At 37.9% G+C, this 21,405-nt stretch overlaps 6 protein-coding genes across 7 annotated transcripts; all 6 read left to right on the top strand.

The window, feature by feature from the left end:
• The first annotated feature begins 1,014 nt into the window (after positions 1 to 1,014).
• On the top strand, positions 1,015 to 6,201 carry fbxo40.2 (F-box protein 40, tandem duplicate 2). Of its 2 annotated transcripts, none has more exons than XM_056263013.1 (4): positions 1,015 to 1,171; positions 1,404 to 1,443; positions 3,640 to 5,493; positions 5,841 to 6,201. In XM_056263013.1, exons 2-4 carry the CDS (start codon positions 1,441 to 1,443, stop codon positions 6,033 to 6,035), a joined length of 2,052 nt encoding a protein of 683 aa, XP_056118988.1. In that variant the 5' UTR covers positions 1,015 to 1,171; positions 1,404 to 1,440; the 3' UTR covers positions 6,036 to 6,201. The 2 variants fall into 2 exon arrangements, with proteins under 2 accessions (XP_056118988.1, XP_056118989.1); XM_056263014.1 differs by lacking the exon at positions 1,015 to 1,171 and adding an exon at positions 1,176 to 1,266.
• A 2,638-nt stretch (positions 6,202 to 8,839) lies between these two features.
• On the top strand, positions 8,840 to 12,568 carry fbxo40.1 (F-box protein 40, tandem duplicate 1). Its single transcript, XM_056263015.1, has 3 exons — positions 8,840 to 8,913; positions 9,294 to 11,111; positions 11,934 to 12,568. The coding sequence occupies exons 1-3, from the start codon at positions 8,911 to 8,913 to the stop codon at positions 12,138 to 12,140; spliced, it is 2,028 nt and encodes a 675-aa protein (XP_056118990.1). The 5' UTR covers positions 8,840 to 8,910; the 3' UTR covers positions 12,141 to 12,568.
• A 481-nt stretch (positions 12,569 to 13,049) lies between these two features.
• c1qa (complement component 1, q subcomponent, A chain) lies at positions 13,050 to 14,361 on the top strand. The gene is made up of 3 exons (XM_056263098.1): positions 13,050 to 13,127; positions 13,266 to 13,432; positions 13,561 to 14,361. Exons 2-3 carry the CDS (start codon positions 13,276 to 13,278, stop codon positions 14,142 to 14,144), a joined length of 741 nt encoding a protein of 246 aa, XP_056119073.1. The 5' UTR covers positions 13,050 to 13,127; positions 13,266 to 13,275; the 3' UTR covers positions 14,145 to 14,361.
• Positions 14,362 to 14,612: 251 nt separating this feature from the next.
• On the top strand, positions 14,613 to 16,226 carry c1qc (complement component 1, q subcomponent, C chain). The gene is made up of 2 exons (XM_056263006.1): positions 14,613 to 14,837; positions 15,516 to 16,226. The coding sequence occupies exons 1-2, from the start codon at positions 14,669 to 14,671 to the stop codon at positions 16,079 to 16,081; spliced, it is 735 nt and encodes a 244-aa protein (XP_056118981.1). The 5' UTR covers positions 14,613 to 14,668; the 3' UTR covers positions 16,082 to 16,226.
• Positions 16,227 to 17,007: 781 nt separating this feature from the next.
• On the top strand, positions 17,008 to 18,263 carry c1qb (complement component 1, q subcomponent, B chain). Its single transcript, XM_056263007.1, has 3 exons — positions 17,008 to 17,082; positions 17,296 to 17,473; positions 17,633 to 18,263. The coding sequence occupies exons 1-3, from the start codon at positions 17,080 to 17,082 to the stop codon at positions 18,175 to 18,177; spliced, it is 726 nt and encodes a 241-aa protein (XP_056118982.1). The 5' UTR covers positions 17,008 to 17,079; the 3' UTR covers positions 18,178 to 18,263.
• An 878-nt stretch (positions 18,264 to 19,141) lies between these two features.
• Positions 19,142 to 21,168, top strand: si:dkeyp-69c1.9 (uncharacterized). The gene is made up of 4 exons (XM_056263008.1): positions 19,142 to 19,485; positions 19,807 to 19,979; positions 20,130 to 20,252; positions 20,924 to 21,168. Exons 1-4 carry the CDS (start codon positions 19,481 to 19,483, stop codon positions 21,166 to 21,168), a joined length of 546 nt encoding a protein of 181 aa, XP_056118983.1. The 5' UTR covers positions 19,142 to 19,480.
• The last annotated feature ends 237 nt before the right edge of the window (positions 21,169 to 21,405 follow it).

Genomic DNA, 21,405 nt, shown 5'->3' with positions numbered 1-21,405 from the left:
ATATAACGTTCACAAAAGTGTTTGGTGTACAAAAATGCCATGATAGGGATCGGAAAGTTTGAACAAAATGAGTATAGGCCACATCTGACACAACTGGAAGTGACACAGACACAGACATGTTGGATTTTGTTGGGCATTCCGTAGACATAATAATTTATGCTGTAGGGCTACAAACTGTAGGCTATATCTATCCCATAAACCTACCCAGAAAACTTTCTGCATATTACATTTTCAAAAACATCACTTGATTTTATATAGCCTATAGACATATATATATATATATATATATATATATATATATATATATATATATATATAAAAATAATTATAAAAAAATAATTATAAAAGTGATTATAAAATTAGGCTACATATGATTTATAAGCCTTTGTGTTTTCCCCATGGGGACCAAAAAATGTCCACACACACACACACACACACACACACACACACACACTACGTGTTTTTACTGTAGGCTTGTGGTGTTAAAAACCACTATAAATTCACACACATTTTGTTTTAATTTAAACATCATGGCATATAGTGGAACATAGTATAGGCTACTACAAGAATAATATACAATGTGGTAACATGCCTTGCCACACTACAGTTAACTAGCTACACTATATACTTTAGTACCCTGCACTCCTTTAGTATAGTTCAGTGTTCTGTTTACGTATGGTGAATGTGTAGAATGTGAATGTGGATGGATGTTCCTGAGCCTTGATAAAGACAAAGCAACTACATCAGAAACATCACACATGAAAAAAACTTTATTAATTAAAAATAAGGAATGCGTGAGGATGGAGAAGAACACAACATTTATTTTGTGTCCTTGTGGAGCCCAGTCCTAAACAAAAGGAAAGACTGCCATCTGGTGACCCACTCGTGAAACATTAAAATATAAACAGGTTTAAACTCTCTCTGCTGATCTTTTCTGTCGTCTGTTTGCCCTATGAAGACAGTACAGAGCTTTAATTATAGTAAGATTTTTATTTCATAATGTTTGTCATTTGTTTGTCAACTTTTCTACAGTTCATGTAACTTTTCTACAGGTTATGTAACTTGCTGCCAGCTGAGGTGACTATTTTTAACATGACCCACCATCTTGTTCCTTAGAAAGGTCTCTTGTAACAAGCAGGGGAACTTCTTTAGATATGGTTCACGGTTCATGGTAAGTTGTTTGGTAACTGTTTAGGTAACTGCTGTCAGTGCTGTCTGCAACCTTTCGCCATTAAGTATAGCTACAGCAAGGTCTTTTAAAAGCAGGTACTTTTAAAGTGAAAATATATGGCTTAACACAAATATACTGCACAAAAGTAACTGTTATAATTTATCAATGTGTGTAGATGTGTTACAGTATACAGACATTTTAAATAATAAAATACTACTCTACTTTTTTTCAGAAACTGCTGTTGCTCATTGACCTTGCTTTGGATAATAATGGTATGTTCATTTCATTTTCTCATTACTTAAAAATTGGTTAATCAGTGATATTTTGTTTGTAAAAGTATATGGCATAATATAGATTTTAATTACAGAATGGGTCAGCATTATATTACTGAGCATTATGATGGAATGGAAACTACAATACCTTATTATAATTAACTGAGCAACGAATGAGATGATATAATTTAATATAATAGCTCAAGATTGTTTTTTTGTGGCTTTAAGTCCACATAATTTAGATTTGAGGCTATTTATATATTATTGTAGTCATAAAAGTTGACCCAAATCAGATAGATATAAATGTACAGTCTTTCTCTTCTGGTAAATGTACCAGAAGTATTGATGACTCATCTTGCACTCATAGGTGTACCTAAATTTGTGTCCAATCAAATGCTCTTTAGAATGAGCATGTCCCTCCCTCTAAATTCTGCATACCACCTGACTCCATCTTGTCACGATTTGCATGTAGCTAAATCTAAAGATGAAATGCGTGACGCAGATTGACGAAGGAACTTTTATAAACACAGAAAGCACACTACACATCTTATAGGGGTACGGTATTCCTCCCGAACCGTCACGGTACGGATGTCACGGTACAGTGCATTCTATCCAAGGAGGTAATCCTTCAGCCGGAAGTTGAAGCCTCGCGGGAGCCGCTATTGTAGCAGAACTTCACCTGCTGTTAGCATTCCATTGACTCCCATTCATTTTGGCGTCACTTTGACAGCGAATAACTTTACATCTGAGGCGTCCAAAGACTTCATTTGTCCATTATTTATTTCTAAAGAAACACGACAATGTATAAAAGGCTCCATTACTTTGTATCTTACGTTACGGCCCCGTAGAAGCCGTTTTTTGTAAAAAATAGGCTAACGATTGCGTCATAACCACGCAACTTTCTGTCGCACAATAGAGACATTACCGTTTAGACAGGAGGAGAAGCTCGCAGGCAATCTTGTACTGTCTATGAGGCAATCGGGTGGACATGGAGGCATAACGTCAAGGGAGAAGCCCATAGATAGAGAGTCCATAAAAGCAACGGGACAAAATATTTCAACAACGTTTTTGAGGAATTAGGTGATTTAGATTTGTCTTGGCACAGCTACTAGAAGATTTACAAATGTCAGACTGTTGTCAAGCTCGGTTTGAGCCTGCGCAGTCGCTCAGACATTAGGCAGGAAGTGCAATAATCGGGCTTCAGTCTTCTCCGCTGCTGTGTCCATTTCTTTTACTGTCTATGATTCTGTCAGACGACGAATACAGTCAATCACAGGCAATCCACACTCCAATCCAGAAGGGGGTGCGCGCGGTAAGGTAATGCAACGCTGTTTGCTAACCGCCGCAACAGGAAAAAGAGCAGAAGAAGAAAAGCGCATGTGTGCAAATGACTTGAACTCACGGACAAAAGAGTTTTCTTTGAAAGGCTCGGAGTTTGGGCTGAGGTTTGAATGTTTAAATATAAGTGGAGAAAACTGTAACTCTCCTAATGCACAGGTTACATTTTTATTATTTTATTTTATTTTGTACTTTTATGACACAAGATGCTTGTCAGATTTGTAGCTGATTGTGACCAAATACCTTTTGTTTTTATCAGCCCTGCAAAAAATATGACCTTTTAATTTAATTTGACCGTAATTTACAGTTTGTTCAAAATAAAATAAAATAAACCTAGCATTGTGGATTTGTTCTTTTGTCCGGTAACACTCTAGTTTAGGGTCTAATTCTCACTATGAACTAGTTGCTTATTACCTTGCATATTACTAGGAAATTTGCTGTTTATTAGTACTTATACTGTAAAGCACAAATGAATGCCTTATTCTGCATGACCATATTCTACATCCCTTAATCCTACCCAATATCTAAACTGAACAACTACCTTCCTATCTAATAAGCAGTAATTATGGGTTTATTGAGGCAAAAGTCATGTTAATAGTGAGACTTGGACCCTAAACAAAAGTTTAGAGACAGTAACAATGAAAACCATGATCTAGAAAATAAACAGAATGTGACTATGAAACTAAACAAGATATGATAAAGAAACTAAACTTGACCGTGACACAACTATCAATAAATAATAAATTATTTTTTTCACCACCCTGTTTCAGTATATATACATCAATATAGAATACATAGTGTGCTTGTCAGCACACTGTGAGTCGTTTTGTTGCGTTTGTCTATTATGTTTTTCCACAGAGCCACTATAGGAGATCTGGTCCAAGGTTGCACAGGCATTGTGAGACCTGTTACAGCCGCCGCTGCAAAGCCTCCATAGAGGTCTCCGTGTCTTGCATGGTCATCAACTGCCGCTTGCTCTGTGGAGCCTCCTTCCACATATGTAAAGAGGAGGAACACTCTCTGCTGTGTCCCAATGAGAAGGTACCCTGCATTAACGCTCACTATGGCTGCCCTTTCACCATGCATCGCTCTCAGCTGGCTAAACACCTTGAGGTGTGTCCTGCGAGCGTCGTCTGCTGCTCGATGGAGTGGAACCGCTGGCCTGTCGAGAACCCAGATGCCCCCTTGTGTACAAGCCTTCTTAAAGAGCTCCACGAGCAGGAATCACTGGACCTTTCCATGGCACTGAGAGACCAGAAACATCTATGTGCCAGGTTGAAAATGAGGAGCTACTTTCCTGAGTTGATGGAGGAACAAGAAGAGGAACCTGCTCCAATGGAAGAGGACGACGATGAGAAAGCAGGAAGAGAGTCTGTGTGTAATGGGATTCATGTCAACGGACATGGAGGTTCAGTTTTAGTAAATGAACCATCAAAACCTTGTGAGAAATCTCTAAATGAAGATGTGGTCCTAAATGGCACCATTGACAAGGAAAAGTACAATCGGTTCGAAAAGATGTTTAGCATGGAAATGGGAGGTTGCAGGGAGGCAGAGGCGTTGAAAACAGCAGATAAGAAAGGAAAAAATACGACAAAGCCACAAGGAGCTTCTGTAGAGCCTGAGAAAGAGAAAGCCGATGTATCCCATATGGATATCTCCAAAACTGGATTTGCACCTTGGCAGGATGGCGTCCTGGAGAGACTCGGGCAGGAGGTGAAACCCAGAGAATTCAACATGTATATAGTGCATCACGGGCGCATGCTGATCTCCTTCGGTCAGATGGATGCGTGCACGCCCAGAGAGAGAGATTTTGTGTATGGCAGCCTGGAGCCAATACCAGTCCAAACTCTACGTTCCTTCAAGGTTCCCAGTAGTTACAAACAAAAACGCATTCAGCAAAAAGAATGCTTTTCAAAAGCATTGACTGAGCACAAATGTGTCGGCACGTCTGACCTTGATGTATCTAAAAACAATGGCGAGGAGATGGATGAGATGTTTGCAACCCTACTCTGTTCTGCAGAGGCTGAGATACGGGGCCACAAAATTAGCGAAACTGTGTCGACAGATGGACTTTATGTTGATATTGCGACACAGACATATAATTTTGCCACAGCTCCCTTCAAATACAATGCAACTCTGGCTGAAATTACAGAAGACAGAGATTTGAAACTTCACGTTGAACTTGATACAGAAACAGTTACCCTCAGACACAACAAATCCACCTCGGCTTTCACGTTCCTGTGTGGCCATTTCTTCCGGCGGGATGAGTTTGCCTCACACTTTAAGAACGTACATTCGGATATACAATCCTGTCTGAGTGGCTGGTTTGAGCAGAGATGCCCTCTGGCCTACCTTGGTTGCACCTTCAGTCAGAGAAGATTACAGCCCAACACACACAGGGCCAAAGTCTCTTATAACCAAGACCTCAGTGTTTTCACCCTCACACCTGAGATTCCTGCCTCTCTTATGAACGATTTGCAGAGTGTTACACTAAAGGCACGTGCCAGATATGAAGATCTCAGTAGCCTTCCCTATGAGGTGCTTCACCACATCGCTGGTTACCTGGATAGTTTCACCTTGTCCCAGCTAGCCTTGGTCTCACGATTGTTCAGGGATATATGTGCCACGCTTCTGCAGGAGAGAGGAATGGTGGCCTTAAAGTGGCGTAAGAAGTCATACTCTCATGGAGGAGCCCGCTGGAAACCTAACATAGTAAGGCTTTTTTCATAAATATTTTTAAAATGTTTATTTTCAAAACATTTCAAAACATTAAACTTTCGATAATAAGCCATTTGTTTAAAAGACCTACAGTTTTTTCTAAAAAAAAAAAAAAAATCTGAAGGGATTCTAACAATTCAAAATCTGCATAAAATGAAGGTAGGACTGATAAAATTGGTATTGAAATCAGAAACGGAATAACATTTAGGCCAATCGAAAATATTGCATGACTTTGACATTTTCTTTTGACAGGTTTTAATCAGTTTCAAGTTCAAGATAAAGATCTCTTATTGATTTTAACTATAATTTCTCCTTTGTATTTCTTTATCTTTCTTTCTTAGGTCTGGGAGTTCAGTACTCTTTTTAGCAAAGTGGATAACTGGTGCATCAGCAACACTCCATCAATGGCTGAGCACCTGAAACACTGTCCATTCTACCAAGCTGAACTGAAAACTGAGCCCTTTGCCCTGGCCAAGTTTGACAACAAAAGAAAGGGTAGACACGGTTTGGTTTCTTTGTTTATGGCACGCAAATGATACTGTAACTTTTATTTAGAATTTTTTTTTAGATGCTTACAGTGCGGTTTGAATGTCCATTAGTGAACATTATTATTTATCATTTTTCTCATTTATTTATTTTTCTTTACAAATTATATCATGAGTGTAAACATTAATTTTAATTTTAAATGAACATTAATTTTAGGATTTTAGGACATTTTTGCTTTAATGACAGCAGAACTCAAGCTGCATGAACTCCATAAGTTTGTGTAAACATGATTTGCTTATTTGATTAGTAGCCTACAAAATAATGGAGAATCGTATTACTTTTTGGTTATTTATTAATCATTTTATTTCTAGGTTTAAATCAAATTTTGGATCCCAGAATTTCAGGTCTCAAATGTACTTTTTATGTGTTTGATATCTTACTGAATGTAGCCTTTTATTCTCTCTGTAAAACTTAAATTAGACAATAAAACATCAAATCACTGATAGTAAAGCAGCATGTGATTATTGCCGTATGACTTAATTGTCATAGATTTCCATATCTCTTGTCATGTTTACGTTTAATATTTTTAGTTCTAAACATGATGGGGACACTAAACCCATAGAGTATCTCTTTTTGCGCACAACATATGCACAATAATTGTATGATTAGAAAAGCACCTTTGTACAAATAGATCTTACAAACAAATGCCTATCTAATAAATAACCTAAAACTGAAACTGTTTAAAAACATGATCTGTGCATTCATTTCTTGCATTCAAAGGCCAGAAGCAGAAAAGCTGAAGAAACTTCAAAGGGGTCATGCATTGAGAAATAAAATTTTCCTTGAGCTTTTGACATATATAAGAGGTCATCATACTATAAAGAATATCCTGTAATTTTCAGAACTGAAAACTTCCTTGTTAGTCCAAAAACAGATTTTATTGAAACCAGGTCTGAAAATGACTCGTTTTTGAATGTGCCGATTTATGACGTCAGAGATATTTGAAAGACCGCCTCTGCAGAAGAAGATCAACAACTTCATCATTGCAACTTTGGCCCCGCCCACTGGCGTGTTAGTGAGATGACGAGGAGAGGAGAGCAATACAGGATCACTTGACTAAAAATAACATTACCTTCCAAAGGAACCTAATTTTAGGAATGTGGTTTATTTATTTTCAACAATGTGAATGTCTCAGTTGAGCATTATTTATTTGTATTAGGTACATTTTACTGTGGATCCTTTGGTAAATCAGTCGCAATTTCGGCACAGGCTTTGCAAACTGACTTTTACGATATGGACTCGACAGTAATGCCACAAGATGTAAGTAACCGTGTTAATTCAAATGCCTGATCTATGACCAGTGATTAATGATTCATATAGATGTTCTTTGTCTCAAAATCGTTTATTGCTGTTTATGTAACAGTAAATCAATCCAGTGACTAAACAGTCAACCACATTGTTTCTCTTAGCAGGATGAAAATAATCTGTTATTTAAACTGTGATTAAATTATATATAGAAAATGAGCAAGAAAGATTGTCCCTTTACAATCGCTGGAGCTGTCAATCACAGACTACGTTTACATGCAGCCAATAATCCGTTCAAAACCGGGATATTAGCAATAACCCGGTCGCGCACGGCCATGTAAACACCTGCAAAAACACGAATATGCTCATATCCCGGATATGACACCTGGGGTACCCCTTTTCTAACCCGAATTTTTGGTCATGTAAACGCGCATCGGCATATCCCCATAGTGATTTGTGTTCTGCGCATGTTCTATTCGCAAGGAATCTTGGTCTTTTGAGTAGAGGCACTTCTCGGCGCATACAAAAACCCGCGTGCAGTATACCGGAAGTAAACATGGCGAGACGCAGCACAGCATACTTATGGAGCGAGGTCAGTACCAGCACCAAAGCGCAAACAAAGGCGATCGCTATCTGCCCCGAACTATTCATTATCCGCGTGCTGCTGCTATTGTTGTTGTCTTTGGATACAGGAAGAAGAATCGGAAATGACGCATAGTGCGTCTTAAGGTTGTCCGTACGTCTTGACGCTAACCGTGCGTCGGCGTTTACATCGGGATATTGCAATTCCATGTATACAGGAGAAACTCTCTCTGCTCACGCATGTAAACGGGTTATTCCTAATGTTTCAGAAACCGGAATAGTGACCTTAACCCGACCATAACCCGAAAATTGGGTGCATGTAAACGTAGTCACTGTGTGAGCTTATCCGTGATGTGAGTTCTGGAATCTCACTAAAACTCCCATTATAATCAACACATCTCTTATTTACATTGTGTTTGCACTGTTAGTTATGATGAAAGCATTCGTGAGAGTGCAGATATCGAGTTGCAGTGGATTATACTGTGGCGAGCAGGACGAGGCCGAGGGCCGTGAGAGAGCGGCGCGAGGCCGGTGGCGTGATTACTGATGAGCGACACCTGTGAGACGCACCGGTCTCGTATCTCTCACGGAGGAGCGGAAGCATAAAGGAGGAGAGACGACAGTGGAGATCGGGAGAGGAACAGGCCTGAATTTATGTTGTGTTTTGTTTCTGTTTTGTGAGGCCAGCAGTCGTCCGTGAAGGGCTGCTGGCTTATACTTTCATTTTGTTATTGCTTTATTTTATGTCATTAAAGTTGTTGAACGTTTGCCGGTTCCCGCCTCCTTCTTCCCATAACAACTGAACCTCGTTACATATACGTTCTGTGTGAACTGGCGCTGAGCTTGGATGCCTAAACACCGGGTACCTTAGAGCGGCTACGTTTGCAGAACATGTAACTTGATCTTGTATGCCACAGAACAAGTCACACTGCCAAGCATAAGTGTCTATTTTTAACTAATGGGCAGACACAGATATAGGCTCACTCAAACTATAAGTGAGTAAGCTGAACACCACTGTGGAGCTCACAGTAAAACACTATGGTAGGTCAACTTTTGTTTGCCTTTTTAGTGTCTACCAAATGCAAGATGTAAGTATAGCAATCTAAATATTGTCTATTGTTTCTGCAAGAAGCATTTAGGTTTTTAGCATTAGCTTGAGTTAATGATGGGCTATTTCTGAAATAAAGTTTTCACCACACAGTGGTGGAATATGCAAACAATTAATACATTTACAATGTGTAGCTAGTAGCTACATTATGTTGCAACTGCCGTATACGTATTCCAAGACCTTAATGATGTTCTTCAGGATCTGAGATTTGCAAATACTTTACATTCACTTACAGTTATGGTAAAACACTTTCCAAACATTATATCTAGTCTAAAACATTATAAAAACATCAGTATCTTGCATTTCTTCACAGGTTAGACAAAAGACCCAAACATCCAAGCTTCATCGCCACTGTGAGAGCTGCCACAGCCGCTGCTGCAAGACGGCAATTGAGATTTCTGTGTCATGTGCAATCATCAGCTGTCGTTTTCTGTGCGGTGCTGTGTTTCACCTGTGCAAGGAGGAAGAACACATGCTTTTGTGCCCCAATGAGAGGGTGCCTTGTCTCAACATTGAATATGGCTGCCCATTCATCATGTGCCGCTCAAACCTAGCTAAGCACTTGACGGTGTGTCCTGCTAGTGTTGTCTCCTGCTCCATGGAGTGGAACCGATGGCCCATCGAAGAGTCTGAGACCCCTGAGTTCTATGAGAATGTTTTGAAGGAGAACTGCGCTCAGGAACCTCTGGATCTCTCGATGGCTCTGAGGGACCAGCAGCACCTCTTTCATTCTCTCAAAATGAAGATCATCTTCCCTGAACTTATTGAAAAGTTGGCTGAGGAGCCTTCATTTGCAGTGCCAGAGGGGGCCGTGGGAGGGGTACCATTCTTGAATAGAGTCGAGGAAGATTTTGTGTCTTCAAGCACGGAAATTGAAGAAGGAGATCTGACTCAGGAGGAACGAGAAGAACTGGCGAGGAATCCTAATGTGTTCAATCTCGAAAGCTATAATATTTGGGAAAGAATGTTCAGTATGGAAATGAGCGGCTGCAAGCAAACGATAAAATCTTTGGGGAAAAATCCTGAAACCTCTCACGGTAGTGAAATAAAGCCACAAGCAAACCCAAGCAGGTTAGAAGTCTTACGGGAAGAGCGGGAAATGCAGATCGACAGTCAAGATGCAGCTACTGACATCCCTCAGTACAACGCATGTGAAATGGATGAGCATAATTTCCTCATCGCCACATCCCTGTTTGCATGTGACACAAGACCCAAAAAGAAACTCATTTACGAACATTTGGAGCCCATGAAGATTAAAACAGTCCGCACTTTTAAAGTCCCAACCAGCTTCAGAGCCAAAAACAATCGCATTCGAAACCCCACGCATAACAAGAAGGTGAACACGAGCGTTGACACATCTGACCTAGGTGTTGAAATCGATGACATGCCAAAATGGGATGAAGTTCAAGCTACTCTATTGTGTTCTTTAGAGAGGGAACTACGGGGGCATCTCATAGCTGAATCAGGGTCCACAGACGCCCTTCTTGTGGACGTTGGAACTCAGACATATGATTTCTACTCGGCACCTTTCAAAGCAGAGACCTCGCTGCATGACCTCACTGCTGACCGGGCTTTGAAACTTCATGTCCAAATTCAGGCTGAAAGCATCACCAGAAGACACAACAAATCCAGCTCTGCGTTTACGTACCTGTGCAACCACACGTTCAGACGGGATGAGTTTCCTTCACACTACAAGAATGTTCACTCTGACATCCAGAGTTGCGTCAGTGGATGGTTTGAACAGCGATGCCCTCTGGCCTACCTCGGCTGCACTTTTATTCAGAGACGGTTTCAGCCAAGCTCTCACAGAGCGACGGTCTTCTATGACAAAGAGCTTAGCACCTTCTGTCTCCGACCAGAGGTTTCAGACACACTGTATGAAGGTGTAAAAACAGTGACAGTGGAAAGAAAGCGTGCACGCAATACAGATTCTCTGAGCAGGCTACCTTTTGAGGTCCTGGTCCACGTTGCTGGATTTCTCGACAGCTTTACCCTGTCCCAGCTGGCTCTGGTCTCCCGTTTCATGAGGGAGGTATGCAGCACCTTGCTTCATGAGAGAGGGATGGTCTCATTGAAGTGGGAGAAGAAGGTCTACTCTCATGGTGGATGGTGCTGGAGAACCAAAAAGAGGGTGAGTTTCTACAGCAATAAATTCCGGCGTAAGTGGCAATGAACCGTTTGTGGAATAGCGCAATTAAAAAATCACATCTTTATCTCGGGTCTCATTTTTTAAATAGTGTTACTTGTATTATGAAATTCAAAAAATGTTTTAAAAAAACTGATCATCACAGTGAACTGATCATTGCTTCCCCTACCAGTAGTACAAAAAAAACCATGAATAGACACGAGAAGGTATGCAATGGTAAAAGATACAGTGCAATTTATTGAAATGTAACATCTTTCACAGTCATGCCAGTGTTTCAGTGTTTGGTAAGACAACATTAAAACAGATTGTGAACATGTCAGGTGACTTTTACCTCAGGAATGTCCGTCTGTGTCCATCCATAACTCAATATTTAGAAAAGAGCATATTGCTGAAATTGTAAATAATATATTGTTAAATATACCGGTATGTGCTAGTATATTACAAATGCATTATACATATATTTTAACCTGTTATTGGTTTCCATAGATGTGTTTGTATGCATTTTTGAATAAACTATATAAAATATTCCTCCGGATGTTAGAATTTTAGAGCCTTTAAGGGAAATTTGATCAAAAATGCTTACTTTTTATGACAGCCACCAAGTGATTATATCTTGACAACAACATTTTGAAGTACAAATAAATCAATATTGATATCATTATATTTAGTGCATAACTCTTAAAATGTGTCAAATGTCAAAACAACTCAGAATGATGCAGCTGTTCACTTAGTTTGTGTATGTGCATGAACATTTTAAACAAGTATCCGACTTAATATTAAACTAATTGACTTTCAAAACGTCATCAGGTTTGGCAGTTTAGCAACCTGTTCTCCACTGTGGACTGCTGGTGCTTTGACAAACTGCCTCCAATTTCTGAACATCTAAAGGTTTGTCCATACTACCAGAGGGAGAGTAAGACAGCACCTGTTCCTTTAACTGGTGTTCATGAGTGCCATGAGAAGGAAGCAAACAGGAATCAGAGTCTAGTCTCCATGTTGATCAAAAACAAGTAGAATCTTTATTATAACAGACAATTAATTAAATGTTGTTTTCTGTGACTTATATATGAAGTCATGCATCTATGCTGAATTCCTGTGCACTTTGTGCTATTCTGTTTGTAATTTTATTTAGGCATATGTGCAATAATGAATAAAAAATAACCCCAATCTTTCAGCTTTGTTATGGAATGCTTTTGTACTGTTATTCTGGCTTACTTGTGTAAAGTATATACTGTATTCTGTCCTTTCACCAAAACCCCAAAATTCTGCCTTCATTTCTTCCAAACCTGCATGCCTTTCTTTCTTCTGCTGAACAATAAAGAAGACATTTTGAAGAACAAACTGTTTTGGTTACCATGCCTCCAATGTTGGTCAAAAAAACACTGAAACATTTCTCAAAATATCCTCTTTTTTGTTCCCCAAAAGAAAGAATGTCTTTTTTATATATATATCCTCATAGTGAATTTATGGTAAGGAAAACTTTGGGTTTAAATCAAGATTAAATTGTTTATTGTTTGGTAATTTGATAATTGTTGACAGGTGTAGATCGAAGTCGGGTTACAATTTCAGGAAGCTAAAAATAATAGCCTATATGTTTTATATTTTAGATATTTATTTATTTTGGTTTTGCTTATTTTGTTAATGTTTTTTTCAGTGAAGGGGTGATCATTGTCTTAAAAAAAAGTATTTAAAATATTAATTAAATGGGTCATGCAGGTTGTTTTGCAAAGGTTGTTTGTTTTAAAAAAAAATTTTTATGACTTTCTTTACATAATTTATTATGACAATAAATGCTTGACCTTTTTGTTTTGAGAATAGGAAACAGACTGATGGAGAATGGGGAAGAAACAAATGCATGTGTTGACAAATTCAAGAGTTTTTTTTAATAATTACAATTTTGGAGAAATGAAACCATTACTTTTTTTTCTCAGCTTCAACCTTTTTTTTCATTTTACTGCCTACAATCAGGAAAAGAAGTGTAAAATTTACAGCGAGACACTGGTAAGGTAGACCTGTCTAACTACTAAGAACTTTATAATCTAATTATATTATTTTACATTGGCTTTTAGTTGTTTCTTTTATAGTACATTACCTCAAAATGCCTGTGAAGTTGTTATCCTCATTTGTTATTAATCCTAGGTGTTTAAGGATGCAGCTTTTGGCTTTGTTTGCTTTTCTTTGGATGGGAGTGCTGGTTCCCTCTGCTTTCTGTCAGACTAACTGTGCGATACATGGGAGAGATGGTGCGAATGGAGTCCTCGGCCGGGACGGCTTGCCAGGAGCAAAGGGAGAGAAAGGAGCACCAGGTAAGAAAGTAATGTAGGCTATATGCATGCATGTTCATGGGTAGTTGAAAACGACCATAAAAATAGCATTCTTTACACTTGTTTATGTATGAAGGAAATGAAATGATAGTTTATGAATGTTCTCTCAGCATTGCAGGATGAGCTGAACAGTGTCACCACAGTGGAGCTCAAAGGAGAGATGGGCATCAGAGGGCCCCCAGGAGAACCTGGTCCAAAGGGTCTCCTTGGTGAACAGGGCCCAAAGGGTTTCCCTGGTCCTGGGGGTCCTAAAGGATCCAGCGGAGGCAGTGATGCCATCATCGTCCGTCAGAAGTCAGCTTTCTCTGTTCTGCGAAATTCAACAGAGAATGCTTTATATAGTCAACCTGTGACCTTTGATAGTCAACTTAGCAATGTCGGTAATCATTTCAACCTTAAAACTGGCTATTTCATTTGCAAGGACCCAGGGGTGTATTACTTTGTGTTTCACGCATCGTCTGGAGGACGCTTATGTCTCAGACTTAAGAGTGAAAGTGCATCTCCAGTCAGCCTGAATTTCTGCGACTTAAGCCCACGATCACAATCTCTTGTTGTGTCAGGTGGAGCCGTTCTCAAACTATCTGCAAATAATAAAGTATGGATTGAGCCTTTCACAGATGCTCCTGGTGGCAAAATGCCCAAAAGCATGTCTGTAGTGTTCAATGGATTTTTACTCTATCACAGCACAGAGTAGACTTATTAGCAACTCATTGCAAATGATATTGACTGATCGTAGTGTAGTATTACTGAAGTGATGTAAGCAACTTAAAAACACAAATTAAATCATCTTATCTGCTTTGTTGTATGCTGTATTAGAATCTTGTATTCATGTGTTTTGTTTTAAAAATGCTTTGTTGTCTTTGATAAATGTCTCACATGAACAAATTCTAAATAAAAGCAAAAGAACATGACTATAGAAAATTATTACTTTTCACTATATTTTGATTCTAAATTATGAAATCTATTAACAATGAAACGTGTATCTAATGAAAATAAAAGTTGTCTGATTTGCAGCTGTGTTGGGAATATAAAAAATATATAAATAAGGTTTTGTTTGAATAGGCTACAGTTTTGTGAGAGGTCCTTGGATGGGTGCACGTGCAGTGCAAAAGAGGAACTGCGATTGTCATTTCATTGGCTTCTTCTTGTATATATATGCTATAAGATTATAGAGATCAGCCTTTCAAGACGTTCAAGGTTCAAGGCGCCACAGTAAACATGTTTGGTGGTCACATCATTTTTGGAACACTTTTAGCGTGTTCTCTCTGCCTCCATCTGGTCTATACGGACACTTGTCCTGCTGGAGCGATGCCTGGTTTGCCAGGTATTCCTGGATTTCCTGGCCGTGATGGAAGAGATGGGGTGAAGGGAGAGAGAGGAGATCCTGGTAAGATTGACTCTTCTGTTTAGTTTTTTTTGTGTGTGTGTGTGTGTGTGTTTTTTTAATGTAAAATAAAACAGTCAGAGTGCTTTAGTTTATGGTTACCGAGAAGCAGTTCTTATTCAGAAGGTGGTTCTTTTAATGAATCAATCACCATGTAAAGAAACACTTTATGCTTTTTTTTTGTCATAGCCTATAGGCGAAAATAAAAAAAATATGAATGAAAGTGGTTACCACCATGTTTAATATTGTTTAATATTAAGTATATAGCCTAAGGCCATGTATTGGATTGCATTTATGCTACCTCAAAAAAAGACTGAATAGTCTGTGTACAGCATTTTTTTGTGATGTATAATAACCATTTTATTTTCAACAAAGCTCAGATCAAATAGGTTAATTCTTACCAAAACAGTTTCAAAATATTTGATCTGAGATTAAGAAAGTGTTGAATGTGTTTACATGTAAGTTTTGCTTAGAGCAATATCCCCACGTTAACAGTAAAACTTGCAATGACCAACATTGAGGGAATATTTTGGTGTTTGAGTGGACACAAAAACAAAAATTCATAAAAAGAACTAAATTATATATCCTAAAAGGGTTCAAAATGTCAACAGGTGTCTTTAAGAGATAGGGTATATTGTACCTCTAATATGATGTTAAAACAACCGGTGTGTGTCTTAACAGGGATTCCTCTCAAACCTGACGAAACCATAAAAAAAGGAGAAAAAGGGGAGCCTGGAATCAAAGGAAGGGTTGGAAAAAGAGGTCTTAAGGGGGATTCCGGCATAATGGGACCACTCGGCCCCCCAGGAGAGCCAGGGGACCCAGGCAATTCAGAAGGTTCCAGATCTCCCCTGCAGTCTGCATTCAGTGTGTCCCGTGCCACACGAACGTTTCCTGATCCCAATGCTGTGATACGCTTCAGTACTATTATCACCAATGTCAATGGCCATTTCAGTGTTGAAGAGAGCAAATTTGTGTGTAAAATTCCTGGCACTTATTATTTTGTGTTTCATGCATCGTCCAAAGAAAGAAGTCTGTGTGTAATCCTAATGCATGATGATAAGAAGCTAGGTAGTTTCTGTGATCACATGCAAAAGAACAGCCAGCAGGTGAGCTCTGGTGGACTAGCTGTTTATCTGCAAGAGAATGAGAAAGTCTGGCTGGTGACAAACAGCTATAATGGCCTGTTTGCAGAAGGGAGGAAAGGCGACAGTGTTTTCTCGGGTTTCCTGATTCATGCACACTGATTGATTGTTGCACTGTTTTGAACTATAAAGCTGAACATGAAGACATGCTTGTTAAACACGCTGTATGTTTTGCTCATAAGAAAAATGCACACTGTTTCGTTTTGAAATCTGCTGATCAAATCAAATAAAATTATGCTTCAGTAAATTGTTTGTCTCAGGTTTAATCATACCAAATGTTTGATTGGATTTGACACGCCCTATCCAAGAAGATTTCGCAAATCCTGACAATATGAATTGTTAACGATTGTTCATAAGTCATTTTAGCAAACTATTCTAAACATTATCTGAATGACAACAATGCACATGCTCTGCGTTATGTAAGCTACATATAATCTATCATAATATATAACTAATGTGATACGTAAAGGTCATAAAGGCTATACATAATGCTCATAAAGGCTGCATTTATTTGAATATAAATACAGTAAACAGTTGTATTGATAAATATTTTAACAAATTAAAATAACTGTTTTTTTAATATATATTGTAAAATGTTATTTATTCCTGTGATGACAAAGTTTAATTTTCTGCAGCCACCCAGTCTTCAGTGTCACATGATCCTTCAAAAAACAATTTTGATAGTCTAACATTTCTTATTAATGTTGAAAACAGTTGATGTTGATATTGATATCAACATCAATATCAACATAAATATCAATATCAATAGCACCCAGAATGGTTTGATCTGTCATAAACTTTTTAATTTCTCTGCTTCCTTTTTCAATTTCTCAGAAAAGGGATATGGAACTTGCAAACATTGGCAAAATTAAATGTCAATAATGGACAAAAAAAGTCATCCAAGGTTTATAAATCTAGATTCTGATGAACATGTGTTTTGTTACTTCCCTTTATTGTGCAACACTGATCTTCTCCTCTGAAACTGGGAAATCAAACCAGAGCTCTTCATACATACAGTACAGACAGGAGAAAAACATTCAGTGTAACACTCTTCTTTAAGGCCATTGTCTGTATTTCCAACAATTGTTTTGAAAGATAAGATGGTAAGAAAAAAGTCTTCCTTGTTATGAACCGTGTATTGTAATAAATATGTGATTTGCTTTTATTTGCAAAAAGTCTTACTGTAATGCAGCATTTGATTATTGAAATTGTACCTGCTTGTTTCAGCAGTCACTGTATTATACGTTTCAGTTTGGGAACAATTTTCCTTTTTATACTATGCTGTTCATTTAGGGGTTTTTGTTGTTTTAAAACAGGCGTTTATCTTCATGTCTGCACATGCAGTGCCGCAACTTACTATTATGTTGTTGCTGGTGGCTTCCTCTGAGTCAGATACATGTGATGGGAACAGGGGTTTTCCTGGAAGACCAGGTATTCCAGGAGTTCCTGGTGCCGATGGGAAGGATGGCCCCAAAGGAGAAAAAGGAGATCAAGGTGAAGCGCTTATTTTCTATGTGGAAATACTGCTTATTGAAAGTCACAAATGTGCCCTCTCTCTTCCTTGACTGTCCTAAATAACTGCTAAAAATCCAATAAATGAAATAAAAAGTCTGCATTTAAACTTACACTACCTGGCTGTGTGCATGTTTGCAGGTGACGATGCAGTGCCGATGTTTGGGCCAAAAGGGGACCCTGGAATTCATGGATTCCCTGGCAGGCCTGGTCAGAAAGGGGACGAGGGACTACAAGGTTCACCAGGGGGAAATGGAACGAAGGGAGAGAGGGGAGTTTTTACAGGGGTAGATGCTCCAAACCAGCATTTTGTTTTCTCTTACAAAAAAAGTCCTAGGGCACAGAGAGTTCTTAAGGACGGCTTAATCATCTTTGACATCGCTCTGATCTCCGGGGAAGAGGATGTTTTGGATAGTGAGGGTTTCTTCACGGTGAAAATAGCTGGCATGTATTACATTAGCTACCACATTTCGTCTAGCTCGTCTGCCTGCCTAAAGATTCAGGTAGGGGAGGAAGAGAAAGTCAGGTTCTGTGATTCACCTGGTATTATAATGGTAACTGCAGGATCTGTGCTACTGCCATTGAAAATGGATGATAAAGTGTCTATACAGGCCACTGAAGTAAGCTCTATCTTCAGTAGAGACACTGACTGCACCTTTACGGGCTTCTTGCTCTTTCCAGATTGAACAGCCACTCTTGTATTTACTCTTCCTCAAATCATAATTTGCAACCATTGCTTGGGAATATCCAATGATTAAAGCTATAAACCATATTGTTGTTTCCTGACTTATTTCACTGCAAATTTATTTACGTTCATTATTAATTGGCAGAACAAATTACACTGTAAAAAAAGTTGCTGCCTTACATTTTTAAGTAAAATCAACTTGGATGTTTAAGTCTTATCAACTTAAACTAAACTGAAAAATGAGTTAAATCTTGTAACTTGTAAAAAAACATGTGTTAAAGCAATGTAAAAACATATGTTGTCATAACTAATTAATACTATAATTTAGAGGGCAGGAAAATAAAAATAAATGTAGAAAGAAGAAAGAAGTTTGGGGTCAGTAAGATTTTTTTTGAGAGAAATGAATACTTCTAGCATGGAAGCATAACATATATCCCAAAAAGTAAAGACATTTATAATGTTACAAAAAAATCTATTTGAAAAAATATGTTCTTTTGAGCTTTTTATTCACAGAAGAATCCTGAAAAAAGTATCATGTGTAACAACACGTAAAACTGGTTTTAATATGATAATAATAAGAAATGTTATTATTAGCCTAATATCATTTCTGCAGGATCATGTGACACTGAAGACTGGAGTAATGATTCAGCTTAGCCAACACACATTATTATTATTATTTTTAATATATTAAAATAGAAAACATTTATTTTAAATTGTAACAATATTCCATAATATTACTGTTTGTACTGTATTTTTTATCAAATAAATGCAGCCTTGGTGAGCACAAGTAACTGCTTTAAAAACCGTTTAAAAAATCTATCTTTTGTATATCAATGCATATATATATGAATTTAACTATACCCAGCTAACGATTTTGACTTCTCAGAACGTTCTAAGGAATCTTAGTTCATGGTTATTTATCAATGATACAGAAAAAGAAAAAGAATAATCAAGTCAAACAAAAACATAAGGGAATCATGTATTAAGAAATTGAGCAGTTTTTAAGCATAAATATGAAGACACTGAAACCAACAGGTTTTATTCAGGTTTATTTAAACTAAGTCTCATGCTGAGCACAAGCACAGCGTCACGTCAGTCTACGGTATTTATTACAGAACACTCATTGTTCTTGAGCTGAAGTCCATCACCCTTCAGGCTTTCTAAAGAATAGAGCAGCCATGGAAACAGCCACTAACTGAGTGTAACAGCGCTTTCCAAACATGCCACTGTGCTGCAAGAATGTGACAAAAATCAGAAGCTAAACTGCTCAGGAATCAAATTTATGCAAAGAAAATGTGTCATGCATGAGGTGAGTTTCAAATCACTACTTTTAATTGTAAGAGAACAAGGTTAAATCATTTTAAACTCTTCAAAAGGCATTGAAATCAGCCAATTACTAATATATATATATATATATATATATAGAGAGAGAGAGAGAGAGAGAGAGAGAGATAGAGTAATGTTTTCAAAACTGGGTGTAGATCTGTAGACAAGTTTCTTATTAGCAAGTCTCTGAGAATTTAAAGCAGGATTAAAATATATGAAAGTTTAATCATTAAAATCTGCTTCATTCATTTAAAACAACAACAATGTATAACATTTTTATATACATTGACAATTCACTCAATAGTAACTCAAAGATGACCACTCATGAAAAGACAATCAGCAAACAGCAGAGACCAGCTCTCAGAATCCCATTTGGTAGTCGGCGTAGAACAGATTTATTGCTTCTCAAAAATGGTCAAATGGTGTCGAAACACCCACAAGCCTTTCCAATGCTGGGAGAACTTCCTTCATTAGCAGGTAAGACGTGGAACAATACATTTTTACTTTTAATTTTTTTTTAGAATTCCGGAAATGGCACATGTCATTCACATACTAGACAACTAAAGCATGTTTACACAAGTGAGTGCCACTTAGAAGAAAACAAATGCTGTCAGATCTTCTTTTCAGGCTTGTTGCTCTACCCTGATAAGCGGGAAAAGATGGTTACCACAACAGAAAGAGAATTTGGACCCAAAACATGCCCAAAGGTAGAGCCAAAGAAGATCCTACAGTGCAACCTAACTCTAGACGGTATGAAAATCATATAAATTTGGAAACATGATCAGTTAAGTACCTATTAGAGAAGCAACAAACCATCTATTGTAAACGTAACCAAGCTATTTATGGAGATATAAGCCAAAAATTGGTTTGCATAGTTTCTTGACTTATTTCACTGAACTTCAGTATGTTATTAAATGACATGGCAATGACATAAAGATACTAAAGAGAAATATTTATAAACACCATTCAAAAGTTTGGGAGAGATAAAAAACGAATAATTTTATTCAAGGATGCAATATTTATTTACATATTGCTAATTTTACACCTCTGTTCTTTTGACCTTTCTATTAAACAAAATTCCTGAAAAAGAATTATCACCGTTTCCACAATAAAAATGTGACGACTTCTTTCAACACTGATAATAAAAAATGTTTCTTGAGCAGCAAATCAGCATTATTAGAATGATTTCTGAAGGATTGTGTGACAATATAGACATAAATGTACGGTACATTTTAAAATATTTCAAGACCCTGTGTTGCATACTCATTGAAATTCTGAAAGATATTTAATTAGTATCGATTAGAAAAGATATAATCCATAAACCACCTATTGTAAACTTAGGGTGAATTCATTTCAGGCAAATTGGAACACCTATTTTGAAGCTCTATGAGCCAAACATTATTATATCTACATAATTGCAGGGGACAGGAGCTTCAGCACAACAAACAGGGAGGATTACCCTTCTTATAACCTAGATGGTGCTCCAATTGCGTGGCAGGGAAGAGTCCCAGCAAGAGACAACAGGGCTGGCCAAGCACAGAGATGTTCTCTTTACCAGCAGGACTTCCCGGTCCCAAAGAGAATCTATGTTAGGAGAAATCAGGTCGTACCTCATCCTGACAACCTGGCGATCAACACTTCAATGAGGCAAGTATACAACCACTGAACTTATATTCTTTTTTAATTCAAATCTAATTTTTTAAATTAAATCTCTTTTCTATAGAGCCGAATACAGAACAGTGCAGCAAGAGGCTTTCCCAGGCTGGGATGTTTCTGTGCACGCCCGCCCAGCCCCTGCCCGAGTAAAAAGAACAGATGAAGGCCAGAGAGAATCCTTATAGTGCTTTAAATCACTTTAAATCATGCATTTGTATTCAGCCTAGCTTTCATGACTTTAGACTTC

This window comes from Rhinichthys klamathensis, unplaced genomic scaffold (genome assembly GCF_029890125.1).
Source record: "Rhinichthys klamathensis goyatoka isolate OS25496 unplaced genomic scaffold, OSU_Roscu_1.1 h1tg000197l_1, whole genome shotgun sequence".
Classification (NCBI taxonomy): domain Eukaryota; kingdom Metazoa; phylum Chordata; class Actinopteri; order Cypriniformes; family Leuciscidae; genus Rhinichthys; species Rhinichthys klamathensis.
The sequence above is the reverse complement of the archived record's forward strand: the minus strand, read 5'-3'. Positions and strand labels throughout refer to the sequence as shown.

Coding starts and splice junctions, on each gene's coding strand:
- fbxo40.2 (XM_056263013.1), top strand. Junction 5,494..5,840: donor CCCGCTGGAAACCTAACATA/GTAAGGCTTTTT, acceptor TTTCTTTCTTAG/GTCTGGGAGTTCAGTACTCT.
- fbxo40.1 (XM_056263015.1), top strand. Junction 11,112..11,933: donor GCTGGAGAACCAAAAAGAGG/GTGAGTTTCTAC, acceptor AAACGTCATCAG/GTTTGGCAGTTTAGCAACCT.
- c1qa (XM_056263098.1), top strand. CDS start 13,276: ATGCAGCTTTTGGCTTTGTTTGCTTTTCTTTGGATGGGAGTGCTGGTT. Junction 13,433..13,560: donor GGGAGAGAAAGGAGCACCAG/GTAAGAAAGTAA, acceptor ATGTTCTCTCAG/CATTGCAGGATGAGCTGAAC.
- c1qc (XM_056263006.1), top strand. CDS start 14,669: ATGTTTGGTGGTCACATCATTTTTGGAACACTTTTAGCGTGTTCTCTC. Junction 14,838..15,515: donor GGGAGAGAGAGGAGATCCTG/GTAAGATTGACT, acceptor GTGTCTTAACAG/GGATTCCTCTCAAACCTGAC.
- c1qb (XM_056263007.1), top strand. Junction 17,474..17,632: donor AGGAGAAAAAGGAGATCAAG/GTGAAGCGCTTA, acceptor GCATGTTTGCAG/GTGACGATGCAGTGCCGATG.
- si:dkeyp-69c1.9 (XM_056263008.1), top strand. Junction 19,980..20,129: donor AGAACTTCCTTCATTAGCAG/GTAAGACGTGGA, acceptor TCTTCTTTTCAG/GCTTGTTGCTCTACCCTGAT. Junction 20,253..20,923: donor GTGCAACCTAACTCTAGACG/GTATGAAAATCA, acceptor ACATAATTGCAG/GGGACAGGAGCTTCAGCACA.